The 14123-nt window shown below is 42.4% G+C and overlaps 1 protein-coding gene across 2 annotated transcripts in view; it reads left to right on the top strand.

Annotated features, from left to right (window-relative positions):
- Window positions 1–14123, top strand: part of Bloc1s5 (biogenesis of lysosomal organelles complex 1 subunit 5) — a 112766-nt gene that overhangs the window by 33388 nt on the left and 65255 nt on the right. The window contains exon 5 of one of the 2 annotated variants that reach the window (XM_057787976.1): window positions 392–8345. The exons of the other annotated variant lie outside the window; for it this stretch is intronic. Within the exon in view, the coding sequence (XP_057643959.1) occupies window positions 392–571 (180 nt within the window). The 3' untranslated portion in view covers window positions 572–8345. Of the gene's footprint in view, window positions 1–391; window positions 8346–14123 lie in introns of those variants that run through there. 2 annotated transcript variants of the gene reach the window in all.

Here is a 14123-nt window from a genome sequence, read left to right as displayed (position 1 = left end):
TCAGATCCCTGGCACCATAAAGACACTGAGCGTTTTAGAAATTCTAGAAATGTGAGTGTCCATGTTCACTTATAATAAGGAAAGTTTCAAATACTTCTAATATCATACATTTATTTATTTATTCATTCGTTCATTCATTTACTTATAAGGCAAGGTCACTCTGTACCCCAGGCTGGTCTTGAACTAAAAGTGACCCTCCAGCCTTAGCCTCCCAAGTGTTGGGATTACAGAGCTCATGCATCTGTTCTTAATGCGTACTGAAACAGTCATGCACTTTTAGCACTGTGACTATCTGCTGCTTGTTACAATAGCTGTCAGGTGACAGCATTCAGTTGTGTCATCTGCATATGTGCAAAAGATGCTATGTGGCTTTCATGCTCTCTTTTCTCAGGTGATTCATGACCACTTGACAGCTAGTGAGAAGCAGCGTCTGCTCCAGTGGGAGGAGTTCCTGAAAGAACAGCCACAGCGCCGAGCTGAAGTGGACGATGAGCACAGAAGAGCCATGGAAAGGCTCAGGGAGCAGTATGCCGCAATGGAGAAGGACCTAGCAAAGTTTTCTACATTTTAAGAATCTGATCTACAGGGACAGATGAATGAGAAGGCACTGGCTTCCCCCAAATCTTTCTACCAACCACAGAGCCTCTTCTGCAAGCTTAGAAAAATACGCAGTGGCACTCCTAGGTCTGAAGAGAGAAACTTCTGGAGCCGGATAAATGTCCACTGGAAGAAGAGTGATTACGTGCCTGAATGTGATCATCTGAAGAAGAGTGAAAACGGAACTGATGCGTAACGAGTCAGATTTGGTCTTTTCGGTGATTAGCTCAGATTGCTGTGTGCACAGTTCTCCAAGAGTCCACTTCATTGTCACCAAGGGTAAAGGGTTTATTATTGTGGATTAAATGGCAGGTGTGACAGCTACCTGTCACAGCATCCTTGGGGAAGGGTCAGAACAGCTCCTCTTGTGACAGAGATGCCATGGTGGGCTTTGAACAACTTACTTGGAGACACCAGATTTTGCAGAACAACACAATACTGTGTGTTTTGCTGGGTGACAAAACACATGCCTTATAGCATTTAATATTTTCATCTTCTAAATTATGCTTAGGAGAAAAATCCCACCAAAATGTATTTTGACATTTAGCCTCTCCAAGGATCATCATCCTGCCCATAGTACCCCCCTCCCATTTTGTGTCCATTTTGCTTTGTGTGGGCTCTTTAAGGAACAGCATCTGTGCATGCTTCAGCTGCTCAGTAGATAGTCAGCAGAGTCCGCATGGAGTCCCTCCAGAACCATGTAAGACTGACTCTGGGCAGACCAGAAATGTCCATCCACGCAGCAGATGATCTGTGTTAGAGGTGAATCCCCTTTGTATTAATGTCCATCCTCTAGCAGGTGTGTCCCAATGGAACACCACTGTCCATCACCACTGTGATCATTACACACTTGCCCTTAATCTAATCCAAGAACCATGTTGAGTTTCATTTGCTATAAATTAAACAGACATGCATGCAGCCAGTGGATTTGAGGTGCGAGTGAGTCTTTCTAGTAGTTTCTGTTGCTCTTCAGTCAAGAAAGGTAAGAAAGAAAATACCTCACTCTCATGATACCAGTGTTTTCACTGCAGAAAATTGACAATGCTTGCCTGTGTGAATGTATGGCCGACTGTGAAAGCTTCATTCTTGGCTCATGCTGAAATGTGATTAAAGCTAATAGAAGAGATGAAATAAGTATTTGAGACTTCTTTCAGTAACACTGAACTTCTGCCAACTTTCTCTGTCTGCTACTGTAGGCCTGACAGGCTCATCAATCATCCTCTGGTCCCTGGGCTGAAAGAGCACTTGCTGACACAGAAGCATGCTAGAATTTTCTTAATTCTCTTTTGGTGGATGGAAAAACATTTCCAAAAATAGCCAACATGTGAAAATGGAAGGGAGGGGCCACAAGTAAAAAACCCCTTTGTATCATAGGCACTCTTTGGAATGTCGTTAGTGACCGCCACAGCATTAATAGCTGCTATCAAATCAGAATTCTGTGTGCGGGTGGGCGTGTGTACTGTGCTCACTCGACACATAACACAGCAAAGGTTTCTGGTGCTTTCCGTGCATCACAGACTAATAAGTACTTTATCTCCTCAATTTGTATACAGCACACATCTTTGTAAGGAGAGCAGACCAAGACGGTGTCTAAGCTTTCTTGTTCCTGCACTCAGTTTCCTCCAGCACTGTTAAGGGTCAGTTGCTTTGCCTTCCTGTTGTCGTGTTCAGTGGTGAACACTTCTCCTCTTCTTCCTCTCCAAGTCAACTTTGTTACATATTTTTATTTAAATAATTCAGTTGCATAATTTACATTTGTGCTATGTTGAACAGAGACACTGTGGTTATGTGTGGCTCACAGGATTCTAACAGTCAAACGAAATAATGTGTTATAATTTTAAACCGTTAGGAAATGGTGATTTGAGTGTAAGTGTTGTAATTAATTTCACCTTGACATGTGACATTTTCTTTTTTGTTCCTAACTGATAGATTTTAAATTTTGTTTTTATTATTGATTCCTCCTATAGTTGATGTCTAATCAGAGAATAGATACATATGCAATTGAATTGTTGAGATTTGTTAGGGTTTGCATTAGTGAAGATACGGTCTGTTTCACAACTGTTCATAGTGCGTGGAAAACGTGCACTTGCAGCCAGGTATCTTAGGCCAGGCCTGTTACGTACAGGACTTCTGTCCCTTTCCTTCTGTGTGACCCTTTAGATTCTGCAGGATGTTAGAATTTCCTTTCCTGTTGGGTTTACTATTTTATCCCTAAAACTAACTATTAATTTTTGTTTTATGTGTTTTGGGGCTTTGTTGCTAAGTACATTCAGCCCCAACTAGATGTGGTTCAAAAACTAACTGGAGTTTTTTTTTTCCTGGTTTTCTTAACTATAAAGTGTAATCCATTTATACTTCTTAAAACTACTAATATATTAGGATTTACTTATATTATTTTAAACTTTTAGCATTTATCTATTGGGGGAGGACAAACCACCACATATGTAGATGTCAAAGGATAACCTATGGGAGTCAGTTCTCCCTTCTGCTGTATGGATTCTGACAACCAAACTCAGCCTTACATTTTATTTTCGTGTTTTGTCCCATCTTTCCTGCTTTTTCACAGCCCTCCATTTTCTTGCCTTGTTTTGGATAGATTGTTTTCCCATGGACTTCTCTTTAGCTTCGAAGTTGAATGCTCAGTTTTTATCTTTCATGCTCACCTGCATTAGTACTCGAAACCTAAATTTCCTGTTCTTCCCCCATTCAACATGAAAGCTCTTAGAGTGTCTGATTTCCTCCTCAACTTAGAAACCTAGAATCTTAGTTCCATCTTGTTTGACTGCCCTCTCAGTTCTGCGCACTGTCTGCCCAGACTTACCCACAGCTTATGTGGAAAGCTGTCAGGGTGCAGTTGCAGGGTGGCAATTATTTTCTTCCTCCTCGTCTTTTCTTGTTACTTCTGAAATGACACCTGTCCATGTGATCAGCACACCTTGGTCCTCCCTGGGTGACTTTCAAGATTCTCCTCTTTCCTAGCACCACCAGTTACTCCCTCACAACACTGCAAGCCCCAGACCATATCCCCTTTACCCCTGTGTATAAAACAAGTTGTAAGTTCTCACCTGTCCTGTACAGGAGCGAGATCTGCTGCCTCTCAATGTCGGCTGATTGGTGCCTGGGGAACCGAGGCATAGAGGAAAGAGTTGAGCCTGCAATACCCACTGTGACCTGCAGCTGCCCTTTTCAGCCCTGGCATGAAGATTTGATCTTTTTGTAGCAAAAGGAAAGAGAAAGAAAAAGACTGAAGTGTGTGTAGGAAGAGACAGAGACCCCAGAACATGTGTTCCTGTTTTGCTCTTTCTAACCCAGTGAGCATAGGGGAAAAGGTCACGTGAGGGTATAGCAAGAAGCAACACTGGCTGTCTGATAGCCAGGAAGAGAGACCTCATCGCAAGTGACTCGATCTTTGATATCATGGCTGCTAGGTCTGAGAAGGGTAGTTTCCTTTGGTTGAGCAAACCACCCTATGACAACCAAAGTAGACTGTAGACTGCCACCATCCATGCCTTTTATTCTTGTCACTCATGTAGGCACGGCTGCTTGAAACCCAGATCCTTCTAGCCAGAAGGGAAGGGACACCTCCAGGACAGCTCTCGTACCAGAGCTCAGTTACCCTGTAGAATTGTGTTGTCTCCCAGATCAGCTCCAGTCGTTTTCATTAACTTCCCATGAACTCAGCTTTGAATAAAGAATTAGATCATTTCTTGTAGAATTTTTTCAGGGTATTCTATAGCCAGAGATCTCTGTGTATGGAAACGGCTAAGGAAGTATGTGACAATTTTGCCACATTAAAATTTCCTACAAAAAGAATATGTTTGTTTCTTTTGATATTTGTGCCAAAGAGTTTCTATTATTTTGCTTCTTATTCATGAACAGATTTGATTGTATCTATTTCTACTGTATTTTTTTGCTATTCATAAGTTAATGAAAGTCAAAATGAGTACAATAGTCTTATTCTAAGTCTCCATAATGGGTTGGTGAAATGGCCCTGCAGCAGGATGCCAGGGCTGCTGACCTGAGTTCAGTCCCCAGGAACATGGTAGAGGGAGAGAACCAACCCCTGCAAGTTGTCCTCTGACCTGCACGCACACACATGTACACGCATGCATACAAAATGAGTAATATGGTTTTTAGTGCAATTTCTTAAACCTGCGTGACTTACCTGAATACATAACCTTAGATGCCTTCAGTTTTTAGGGCTTTATTGTGGTTCGTGAAAAGGCCCAGGCTACTACCATAGGTATGGAGTTCTATATCTAAATTTAACTGGAAACTACTTCAAATATTAGTTCATCCAGAATATATGAACCTTTGTTTGTTTTATTTGCTTGTTTGATTTGAGGGTTTTGTTTTGTTTTTTGAAATGAGGGCTCCTAGAACTCATTGTGCAGCCAAGGGTAGCCTTGAACCTTGTCTTCACCTCCCAGATGCCAAGGTTATACAGATATATACCACCATGCTCCGTTTATGTAGCACCCAGGGCTTCATTCATGCTAGGGAAGCATTGTACTAACTGAACTCCAGCCTCAGTCCCTGAAGCTGTCCTTTCCTAACATGTATGTTTTAGTAGTTTAATCTGTATCCGTTTTGTTCTAGCTGCATTCTGTTTCTGTGATGAAACACTTCAAAAAACAGCTCAGGGAGAAGGGTTTATTTCAGCTCACAGTGCCAGGTGACAGCTCAGGGACAAGGGTTTATTTCAGCTCACAGTGCCAGGTGACAGCCCATCATTTGGAGGAGTCAGAGCAGGCTCTCAAGGACTAGTCACATCACGTCCGCAAGAGCAGAGAGAGAGGAATGTAGCCACACTGCCTGCTTGATTTCCTCATTCATGTAAGTCAGGGCCCAGCTACAAAACCTCACAGACACACTCGGGCAGACCTGGTCCAGACTATTCCACCGTGAACCGCTCCATCAATTCTGGTTGTGGCAAGATAACATTTAAAACTAAGCATACCTTACAGAGGTTTTATAGCTGTCTCATGCATGTTGGCAGTTGATTGACGATGTAGCTCAAGGTCTGGTGGGGACGAGGGTGGGAGAGTTACCACCCTCTGGCTGTCCTTCCTAGGGCTCATGCTACAGACAGTGCTTCTCCAGGACTGCTCCCATGATAGGAAAGCGAAACTCGGCTGCTTACACTTGTGCTCCTTAAACAGGAGGGAAAAGCTTAGGTTTTCAGATGTGATACTTTTCGTGGGGCAGTAAGTCCATAGGAACACTGCATGCTAACATTCTGTCCTTACCAAAACTCAAGGTTCAGGCACTCTATGAAATAGTCAAAACCAGCTCACGGTAAGGAAATAGCAATTGATTTGTATTACGGCTTAGATGACTTCTCAGTGCCTTATGTAATTTGATCTCATTGTATCCTCATAACCAGGAAGTACTCACTTGATCTTTTAAAGGCTCTGAGCTAAGAACAAATACTATATCAGGTAGACTTTAAAATCTGTTTTATGGGTAGATCCCAATTTTTCTTAATAATTTACATAGCTTAATGCAGTATTGTGAAGTTTGTTTTTCTAGAACATTCTACAGTATTAAAGATGTTTACTATTATTCGACCATTCACTGGGTCGTGAGGCTGGAGTTCAGCATAGGATGTCACAGAAGGTGAAAGATATGTTAGTAAGCCCAGTTCGGTCATCCTACAGTGTCTGTGCATACATCAGAACCCCGCTGGCGGTGTGTATAGCCTTGGTTACGAGACAGTTGTTAAAGGCCTGTACATGATTCAGTCACCAAGCGCAGACAGTCCCTCGATCAGATGGCACACGTTCGCTGACAGGAGGAGAGTGTGAGGGATTCCTCACTGGAATGCACGGTCCTATGGCCACCAGGTCCCTCTTCGGCCAACAAGAATAATGTTGTCCATTCCATTTTTAAATTAGAAGGGACAGGGGCTCGAGAGATGGCTCAGTGGGTCAAGGAGCTTGTCACCACACCTGACCACCTAAGATCAATGCCTGGGACCCACGTGATGGAAGGAGAGAACTCAGCTGTCACCAGTTGTCCTCTGACCTCCACATGTGCTCTGTGGCACACGCACACGTGCGCCAAGTAAATAAACAAAGATATAAAAAAAATGAAGAGAGCGTGGATATGCGCTTTGCATCACTCCTTGCTGCCATCCTCTCCCGTTTAAATTTAACAAAAGAACATTCAGTGAGATCAGGCACGCGTAGTTGTCAACCATCAGAGCAAATGTTATCACTATGTAGGACTGAAATTTCACCATAAAGGAAGTCAGTGTGTTTGGCCAGCTAGACTGGGCTTCAGTTTGCTCCACATGGATCCCATTCTTGGTGAACTTGCTCACACTGCTAACATTAACTTCGCTTTTGTTTTCGTTGCGATGCTGGATAATCTAACCTAAGACCTCACACATGCTAGGCAAGTTCTTTACCACTGAACTATATTCCCAGCTCTCAACATAAAATTCTTGAGAAAATTGTCTACAAATAGTAAGATTTAATTATTTTTCCTTAAAGTGGAATTTGTAGAGAATTTGAAAAGAAAAATCATGAAATTCATCATTTAAAAATTTGATGTCATCAGAAGTACCTGTGCAGTCTTTTCAGAGGTGTGTACTAAAGAAATGGATCATGTAGTTACAGTGAAATCATTGTTATAAAATTTAGAAATTCTTCATGCAAAAAGATTTTGTTTAAAAAGTTTTCTGGGGCTGGTGAGATGGCTCAGTGGTTAAGAGCACTGACTGCTCCTCCTGAAGACCCAGGTTCAATTCCCAGCACCCACATGGCAGCTCGCAGCTGTCTATAGCTACAGTTCAAGAGAATCTGACATCATTATACCAATGCACATGAAATAAAGTTAAATAAAGTTTTAGAAAAATTTTTTTAAATAAATAAGTTTTCTGTTACATAATTATTTTTTGAAATTATAATTTAATTATATCATTTCTCCCTTCCCTTCCTTCCATGTATCAATTCTTGCTCTCTTTCGAATTCATGCTGCCTTTTTTTTAATTATTGGGGTGTATGTATGTACGTCTGTATGTGTGTGTGTATTTTTAAATATATAGATACAATCTGCACCGTCTGCATTACATTACTTGTGTGTATGTTTTCAGAACTGACCATTTGGTGTTGGAAAGCCAGTTGGTGTGCTCTTTCCTGGGAAGACTTTCTCCCGTTCTCACCATTCCTTTGTTGCCTAGAGTTTTCTGTGTAGGCTTGGGGCTTTGTGTTCATGTCATCCCTACAACCCCTCTTGATATGTCTATTGGCGTTGTTTATGTTTAGTTTTATTTTGGGCAAAGTCTACTGTGTCACAAACTGTCCTGGAACTTGCTACATAGCTAAGGATGATCTTGAATGTCTGATCCTTCACTCTACCCTTCAAACACCAGAACTGTGGGTGTGAATAACATGCTCAGCCTCTTAAGAAGTTTCAACACCAGAGAATCTGTCTTCCACTAGAATCTGAAATTTATACACTAAGACCAGCAGGTGTCACTGTGATAAAAGATTTATTTCTCTCCTATTAACAAAAGTGTGTAACAAATAATTCATATTCATATAGGTGAATAAAGAGAAAAGTATAGGAACTGATGTGTAATGTAGACGGTTAGGAGTGTTTTTTAAAGTATATTTTTCCCTAATTATTTTCATATCTTTTATTATGTAGTTGATGTCAGTTTTGTTAGAGAAAATGTAAAGGTTAAAAAAAAAACTGTCAATTTTCTCGACTTTATATTAAATTTAATAAAGTTCACATTCTGCAAGGTTCTGGTTTGTGTAACCAAAACTGAATCAAGAACATTATCCATAATGACTTTCACAGACTCTGAGAAACTTTTAATGCTTTCTTTCAAATTAAGGAAGAATTACAATGTCTAAAGCATCATTGAGAGACATAAAAATATAATTGGCGGAATATAAAAATAGGAATTAGAAATCTAGTTGCTAGTGTTTTATTACTCTAATATGGAAGCCAAGGTAGAATTTGATTCATGGTATTCACTGGAGCATGTCAGGATTAAGTTAAAAAAAAATCTAGGCAATAGCTGAATTCTGTCATTAAGGAATTTGCAATTGAATTGAATGCATATCATAATAAAATAGAAAATAAAAAGTACTTAGCATTCCAATGACCAGGATCAAACATGTCGTACATGATTAAAATAAGCAAACACTGTAGGGACTATGCTTGTGAACTGTGATTAGGAAATCATTTGCACTGAAGGTGAGACTTGAATACATGAGGATCTGGGTAATGAAAAGATGGCCGTGAAATTCAATAAGCACTTATGGATTGCCTGTATTCTAGGTATTTTCTTACTCCTAGAGAAAGGTGACTAAATAATGGTTTCTGGAGAGAGAGAGAGAGAGAGAGAGAGAGAGAGAGAGAGAGAGAGAGTCTGGAAATATCCCTGGAAAAGTCAATGTACAAACTTCCTTGATGTTGGTAAGTGGTAGATCAGAAGGGAAAGGGGAAAAACCCTCATGTAGAGTCAGAAGCCTTTTTGCTGCGCATCCACCACTAAATTTGCACATGGACTTTAGCAGCCCCCTCGGCATCATTTCCATCCCCAGTAATCTGTGCTTATCCTGATAGTATGTAATGTGGCTCGGAAGTGTCTCAGGAAGGTGACTCTGTGGACTCAGATGCATGACTGATGGAGGGAACCGCTTGCCTGTGGGCAGATTATTTTAAGATGTGACTGGAATAGCGAGCGATTCCTGATCTAGACAGATGCAGCCTCGGGAGCAGTGTGCACGTACCCGGTGTGCTAATAACGGACAGCTGTGTTTGCTACATGTGCTTGTTGTTGTGTGTGTATCCAGATCTGACCTCACGGACGGCCTGGTTCACTTTTGCTGTCCTCAGACGTGGCGCTGCAGGTGGGAACAGCCCCAGGCCCACTTCAGCAGCAGTCTGGGAGTCTGGTTTGGTTCCTCATTCTCCCACATCTAACCATGTGTTAGCTAAGTTGGCCCTGGCTTCCTAACCTCCACTTTACCCACTCCCCTCCCCCAGTGCTTAGGTATCCCCTCCTAACCAGATTCCTTGCTCCTTGCGTGTTTCCCTCTCTCCATTCTTACACAACAGCATATATCTTGTCAAGGGTACCATTGACTTTCTGAAAACACTCCGGTGGCTTATCCCACAGCGTGCAAACCAAACTCTGAAGTCCCAGCTGTCTCCTTTCTCCTCTCACCTCAAGCCCTCAGTTTCATCAGCCATTCTGGCTTTTCTGGCCTCCCAGGTGCTAGCAACAGTCCCCCTCCCAGCCTTGTTGGCTCTCTCTACAGATGCTCCCTCCCCACAGAGACCTTCTCAGGCCCCAGTCCTCCTGGTTTTATTTAATGTTTTGGTAAATAAAATACAAGCTGTATGAGAAGCTTGTTTGTCTGATCCACTCTGTATTCTCAATGCCTGGGCTATAGTACTTATTGGGTTTCTGGGTGGATGCGTGTGTGCGTGTCAGGTATGTGGGGGCATGTGTGAATGGCTCGGTGGGTTGGTGGATGACGGCTGAGTCTGTAGGGAGGTGAGTAGATGGGCGAGTAAAGAGATGGGTAGACCATGCTGTAACCCAGTGTTCCTCTCTCCTAGACAACTTCACCCCTGCTCCTTTTAAGAGTAATACAAAAGAAGTTAAGCACTTCTCAATATTCTGACTACGTTTTGTAATGGATTTTTAAAAGCATTGAAAGATAATACATTATAGCATTTAAAGATAAACTGGCGAGTGGCAGTTTTAGCCATAGATACTTAAAAGCAACCCTTTCCTTAGTGAGGCAGATAAACCACTTGCTAAACAACACTAACTGCTGCTGGAGGGAAAACAACTTCCGCATAGCAACTGTGTGTTGAAGCCGAATAGAACTATACTGATTCTGTTAAAAACTAGTCTCTAGGAAGAATTCAGTACTTCTCATTTCTTGACAAAACATAGCTCATGGCTCTTGTTGGGAGAATATTTGACTGACATATCATAACTGAGTTAAGACAAAGCTGTCGGGGAACCATGAGAGGTGATGAAGCAGAGTGAGAGTTCAAATCCCAGCTCTGCTCCTTGGTTGAGTGACCACAGACAAATCACTTAATCTCTCTGTGCCTCAGTTTCCTCATTTGTACACTTGAGTTGGCAAAAAGTATCAAGGACGGCCACAAATTTGAAGATGAGATGAGTTAACACGTTTAGGAGGAACTGACAACATAGGTGTGAGAGTTGTTTGCTCAGTAACGATTTTGTCATCACTGTCCTGGGTTCCCGGTGCCCATTTGGGAATTACCTTGCAATAACTATTGAAAGGTTGCTCAGTCACAGCCATCAGAAGTTGAAGCCTGTTGCAGTTCCCCTTGGAGCACTTAGTGGATTAGACTGATTTTCTGTGCTCTTAAAATACACATGAAAGCCAAAGAAAGGCGAGTTTTCTAACTCCTTCGATGGCACACCCACACAGCTGGCCCCACAAATGATGTCACTCTCCAGAAAGATCAGCTAATATATTCCATAGGATCAAAGGGATTTCTTAGGACAAAATGTGTTTTGCTTCTACTTCCCAGGCCAGCTTTTGATTCAGACCCAAATGAGAGAGACGTTTAGCCTTTCAAATAAGTCTCTGCTGAAGCCATTTTGATACCACTTCATTTACCAAATGTTTTTATGATCACATTTAGTAATTTTTTGTGGAATTTCTCATCCCTAAAACAAGTTGTGCTCATACCCTTTCAGAATAATGAGGTTGGTATGTGGTCAGGTTGTCTGGGGCTGTCTTATCTGCAAACCAGATCCCCAAGTCTGAGTCCAGCGTGGTGACTTACTCCTCGCTCCTGGCTTTGCTTTGTTCCAGTGTACTTGGTGTGTCTGGCCGAAACACACCACCTCCCCCGTTCAGAACAATGCTGCACACATCACTTCCTGAAATAATGGAATTGGAAGGCAACTATCTACTCACCAAACAGGCTGAAACAACAGTTCTTGATATTCTCCTCAAATACTTTAACTTCCCCAGGAATCCGGAAAAAATAATTCCATGGGGCAGTGTTATGAATGAAGGCATAGCATTCCAGTCTCCTGACCTGGATCCAGCGACCAGATCCCCAGTCACTGCCTACTTGGCATGATAGATAGGGGTTCTGGTTGTGCTGGTAGTTGAATTTGAGTGTCTGTAACATGAGGGTCTGGGGACCATCCAGAGATGACTTGTAGCTTATTGCATTGGGTTGGATTTATTCTATAACAGTGCTTTTTTTTTTCTAAAGAAAATTCAGGACTTCAGTTTCAAATGCTCTAGATTTAAAAAATAACAATAAAATGTTTTTCAACAGAGAATAGGCATCTCTTTCAGTCAGACAAGTTTTGTGGCAGCATGAGAGGTTTCTTCACCTCTTGGCTTCCTTTATCTCGAATTTGAACTAAAAAGTATCCCTGTTTTTCATTTGTTTGTTTTGGGCTTTTGTTCTTTTGTTTATTTCAAGACAGGGTTTCTCTGTGGCTTTGGAGCCTGTCCTGGAACTTACTCTGTAGACCAGGCTGGTCTCGAACTCAGAGATCTGCCTGCTTCTGCCTCCCAAGTCCTGGGACTGAAGGTGTGCACCACCTTGAGAACTGTCTTCTTTATGATCCTTCACAATCTCTGATGTGGGGTTAGTCCTATCAATTTGATGGCATTTGGAATCACCACGAGGTGTGGGAAATTTCTGGACCTATCTGTGAGGGTTTCTGGATTGAGTTCACTAAAGTGGAAACACACACCCTAAAGGTGTGCATCTGATAAAAAAGAAAACAAACTGAGTACCTACCTCCCTCCCTCCCTCCCTCCCTCCCTCCCTCCCTCCCTCCCTTCCTCACACTCTTGCTCCCTCTCTCTCTCTCTCTCTCTCTCTCTCTCTCTCTCTCTCTCTCTCTCTCTCTCTCTCTCCTCTCTCCCTCCCTCCCTCCCTCCCTCCCTCCCTCCCTCCCTCCCTCCCTCCTGACTATGGCTGTGCTGGTGTCCCCTCACGTTCAGAACACCATCATTTCCCTACTGCTGGTGACTGCACCCCAGAGCTGCGAGCCAAAATCAGGCCTTCTGTCCTTGGTCCCCTTAGGTATTTTGTCACAGCAATGGGAAAGTACTTAATACCGAATCCAAACCTCACCACAGTCATTTCGGTGTCATGGCAATGACGAGACGCTGATAGGGACACGTTGGCTTTTGGAGTTCATCAGAAGGAAAGCAGGCAGAGCAGATATTTCTCCAGGCATGCAGAAAGTTTCCTTCTTTGTGTCTTTAGAAAAGGATGGGGAAAGTCCAAAGACCATTCACCTCCATCCCGGTCTAGTAAGAGGAGTATCCAAACTGCCTAGGCTCCCACAAAGCCAGTACGTGCAGTAGGATCAAAAGCCCATTGCCATTGTTCTTGAGTTCTCAGTAGTCCTCATTGTCTGCTATGTTCAGCGAGTCCGGTTTTATCCCATGCTTTTTCTCACCCAGGCCAGCTGGCCTTGGAGAGTTCCCGATAGAACATCCCCATTGTCTCAGTGTGTGGGTGCCCCCTTCGCGGTCCTGAGATCCTTGCTTGTGCTCTCTCCTTCTGCTCCTGATTTGGACCTTGAGATTTCAGTCCGGTGCTCCAATGTGGGTCTTTGTATCGTCTGATGAAGGTTACTGTTCAGGAGGATACCTATATGTTTTTCTTTGGGTTCACCTTCTTATTTAGCTTCTCTAGGATCACGAATTCTAGGCTCAATGTCCTTTATTTATGGCTAGAAACCAAATATGAGTGAGTACATCCCATGTTCCTCTTTTTGGGTCTGGCTTACTTCACTCGGGATAGTGTTTTCTATTTCCATCCATTTGCATGCAAAATTCAAGAAGTCATTGTTTTTCACTGCTGAGTAGTACTCTAATATGTATATATTCCATACTTTCTTCATGAGTTCAATTCCTGGCAACCACATGGTGGCTCACAACCATCTGTAACGAGGTCTGCTGCCCTCTTCTGGTCTGCAAACACACACAGACAGAATATTGTATACATAATAAATAAATAAATATTTAAAAAAAAAAAAAAGAAAAGGATGGGGACAGTCACCTGCTTTTCAGTACAGCTCTAAAGCTAGTTGAGAACTTCCAGAACATTGCTGTTCAAGCTTCATCTGAACGTTTGATTTTGTGTTGACACATCCTCCACCCCAGCATACAATCCAAAGTATAATACTGTGTGTGTCACCAAAGAGGATCCTAAACAGGAGGAATAGAACCAAGACACTGGTATTGATGAGGGAGTCTGCGTTTTCTCCGAGGAAGCCCGTCTCATCTACTTGGTAGCACGTCCATAAAGCTCTCACGCCGGGAGCTCCATCAGCAACCTGGGCCTCTCCATTCTGATGCCCTGGAATCAACTACCCTGACATTTTCCTCTAGATAGAATATGTAGAGGTACACCATTTAAAATGGTGTCTCTTTTCGATCAGAAATCAATTGTGTGTAAGCCTGGAAGTAATTTTGTGGTTTATATAAGCATCATCCAAAGCCCCAGTGCCAATGAACGATTTTCCT

This window comes from Chionomys nivalis, chromosome 13 (assembly GCF_950005125.1).
Source record: "Chionomys nivalis chromosome 13, mChiNiv1.1, whole genome shotgun sequence".
NCBI lineage: Eukaryota > Metazoa > Chordata > Mammalia > Rodentia > Cricetidae > Chionomys > Chionomys nivalis.
Note: the sequence above shows the minus strand (reverse complement) of the source record. Positions and strands in the feature narration are given on the sequence as shown.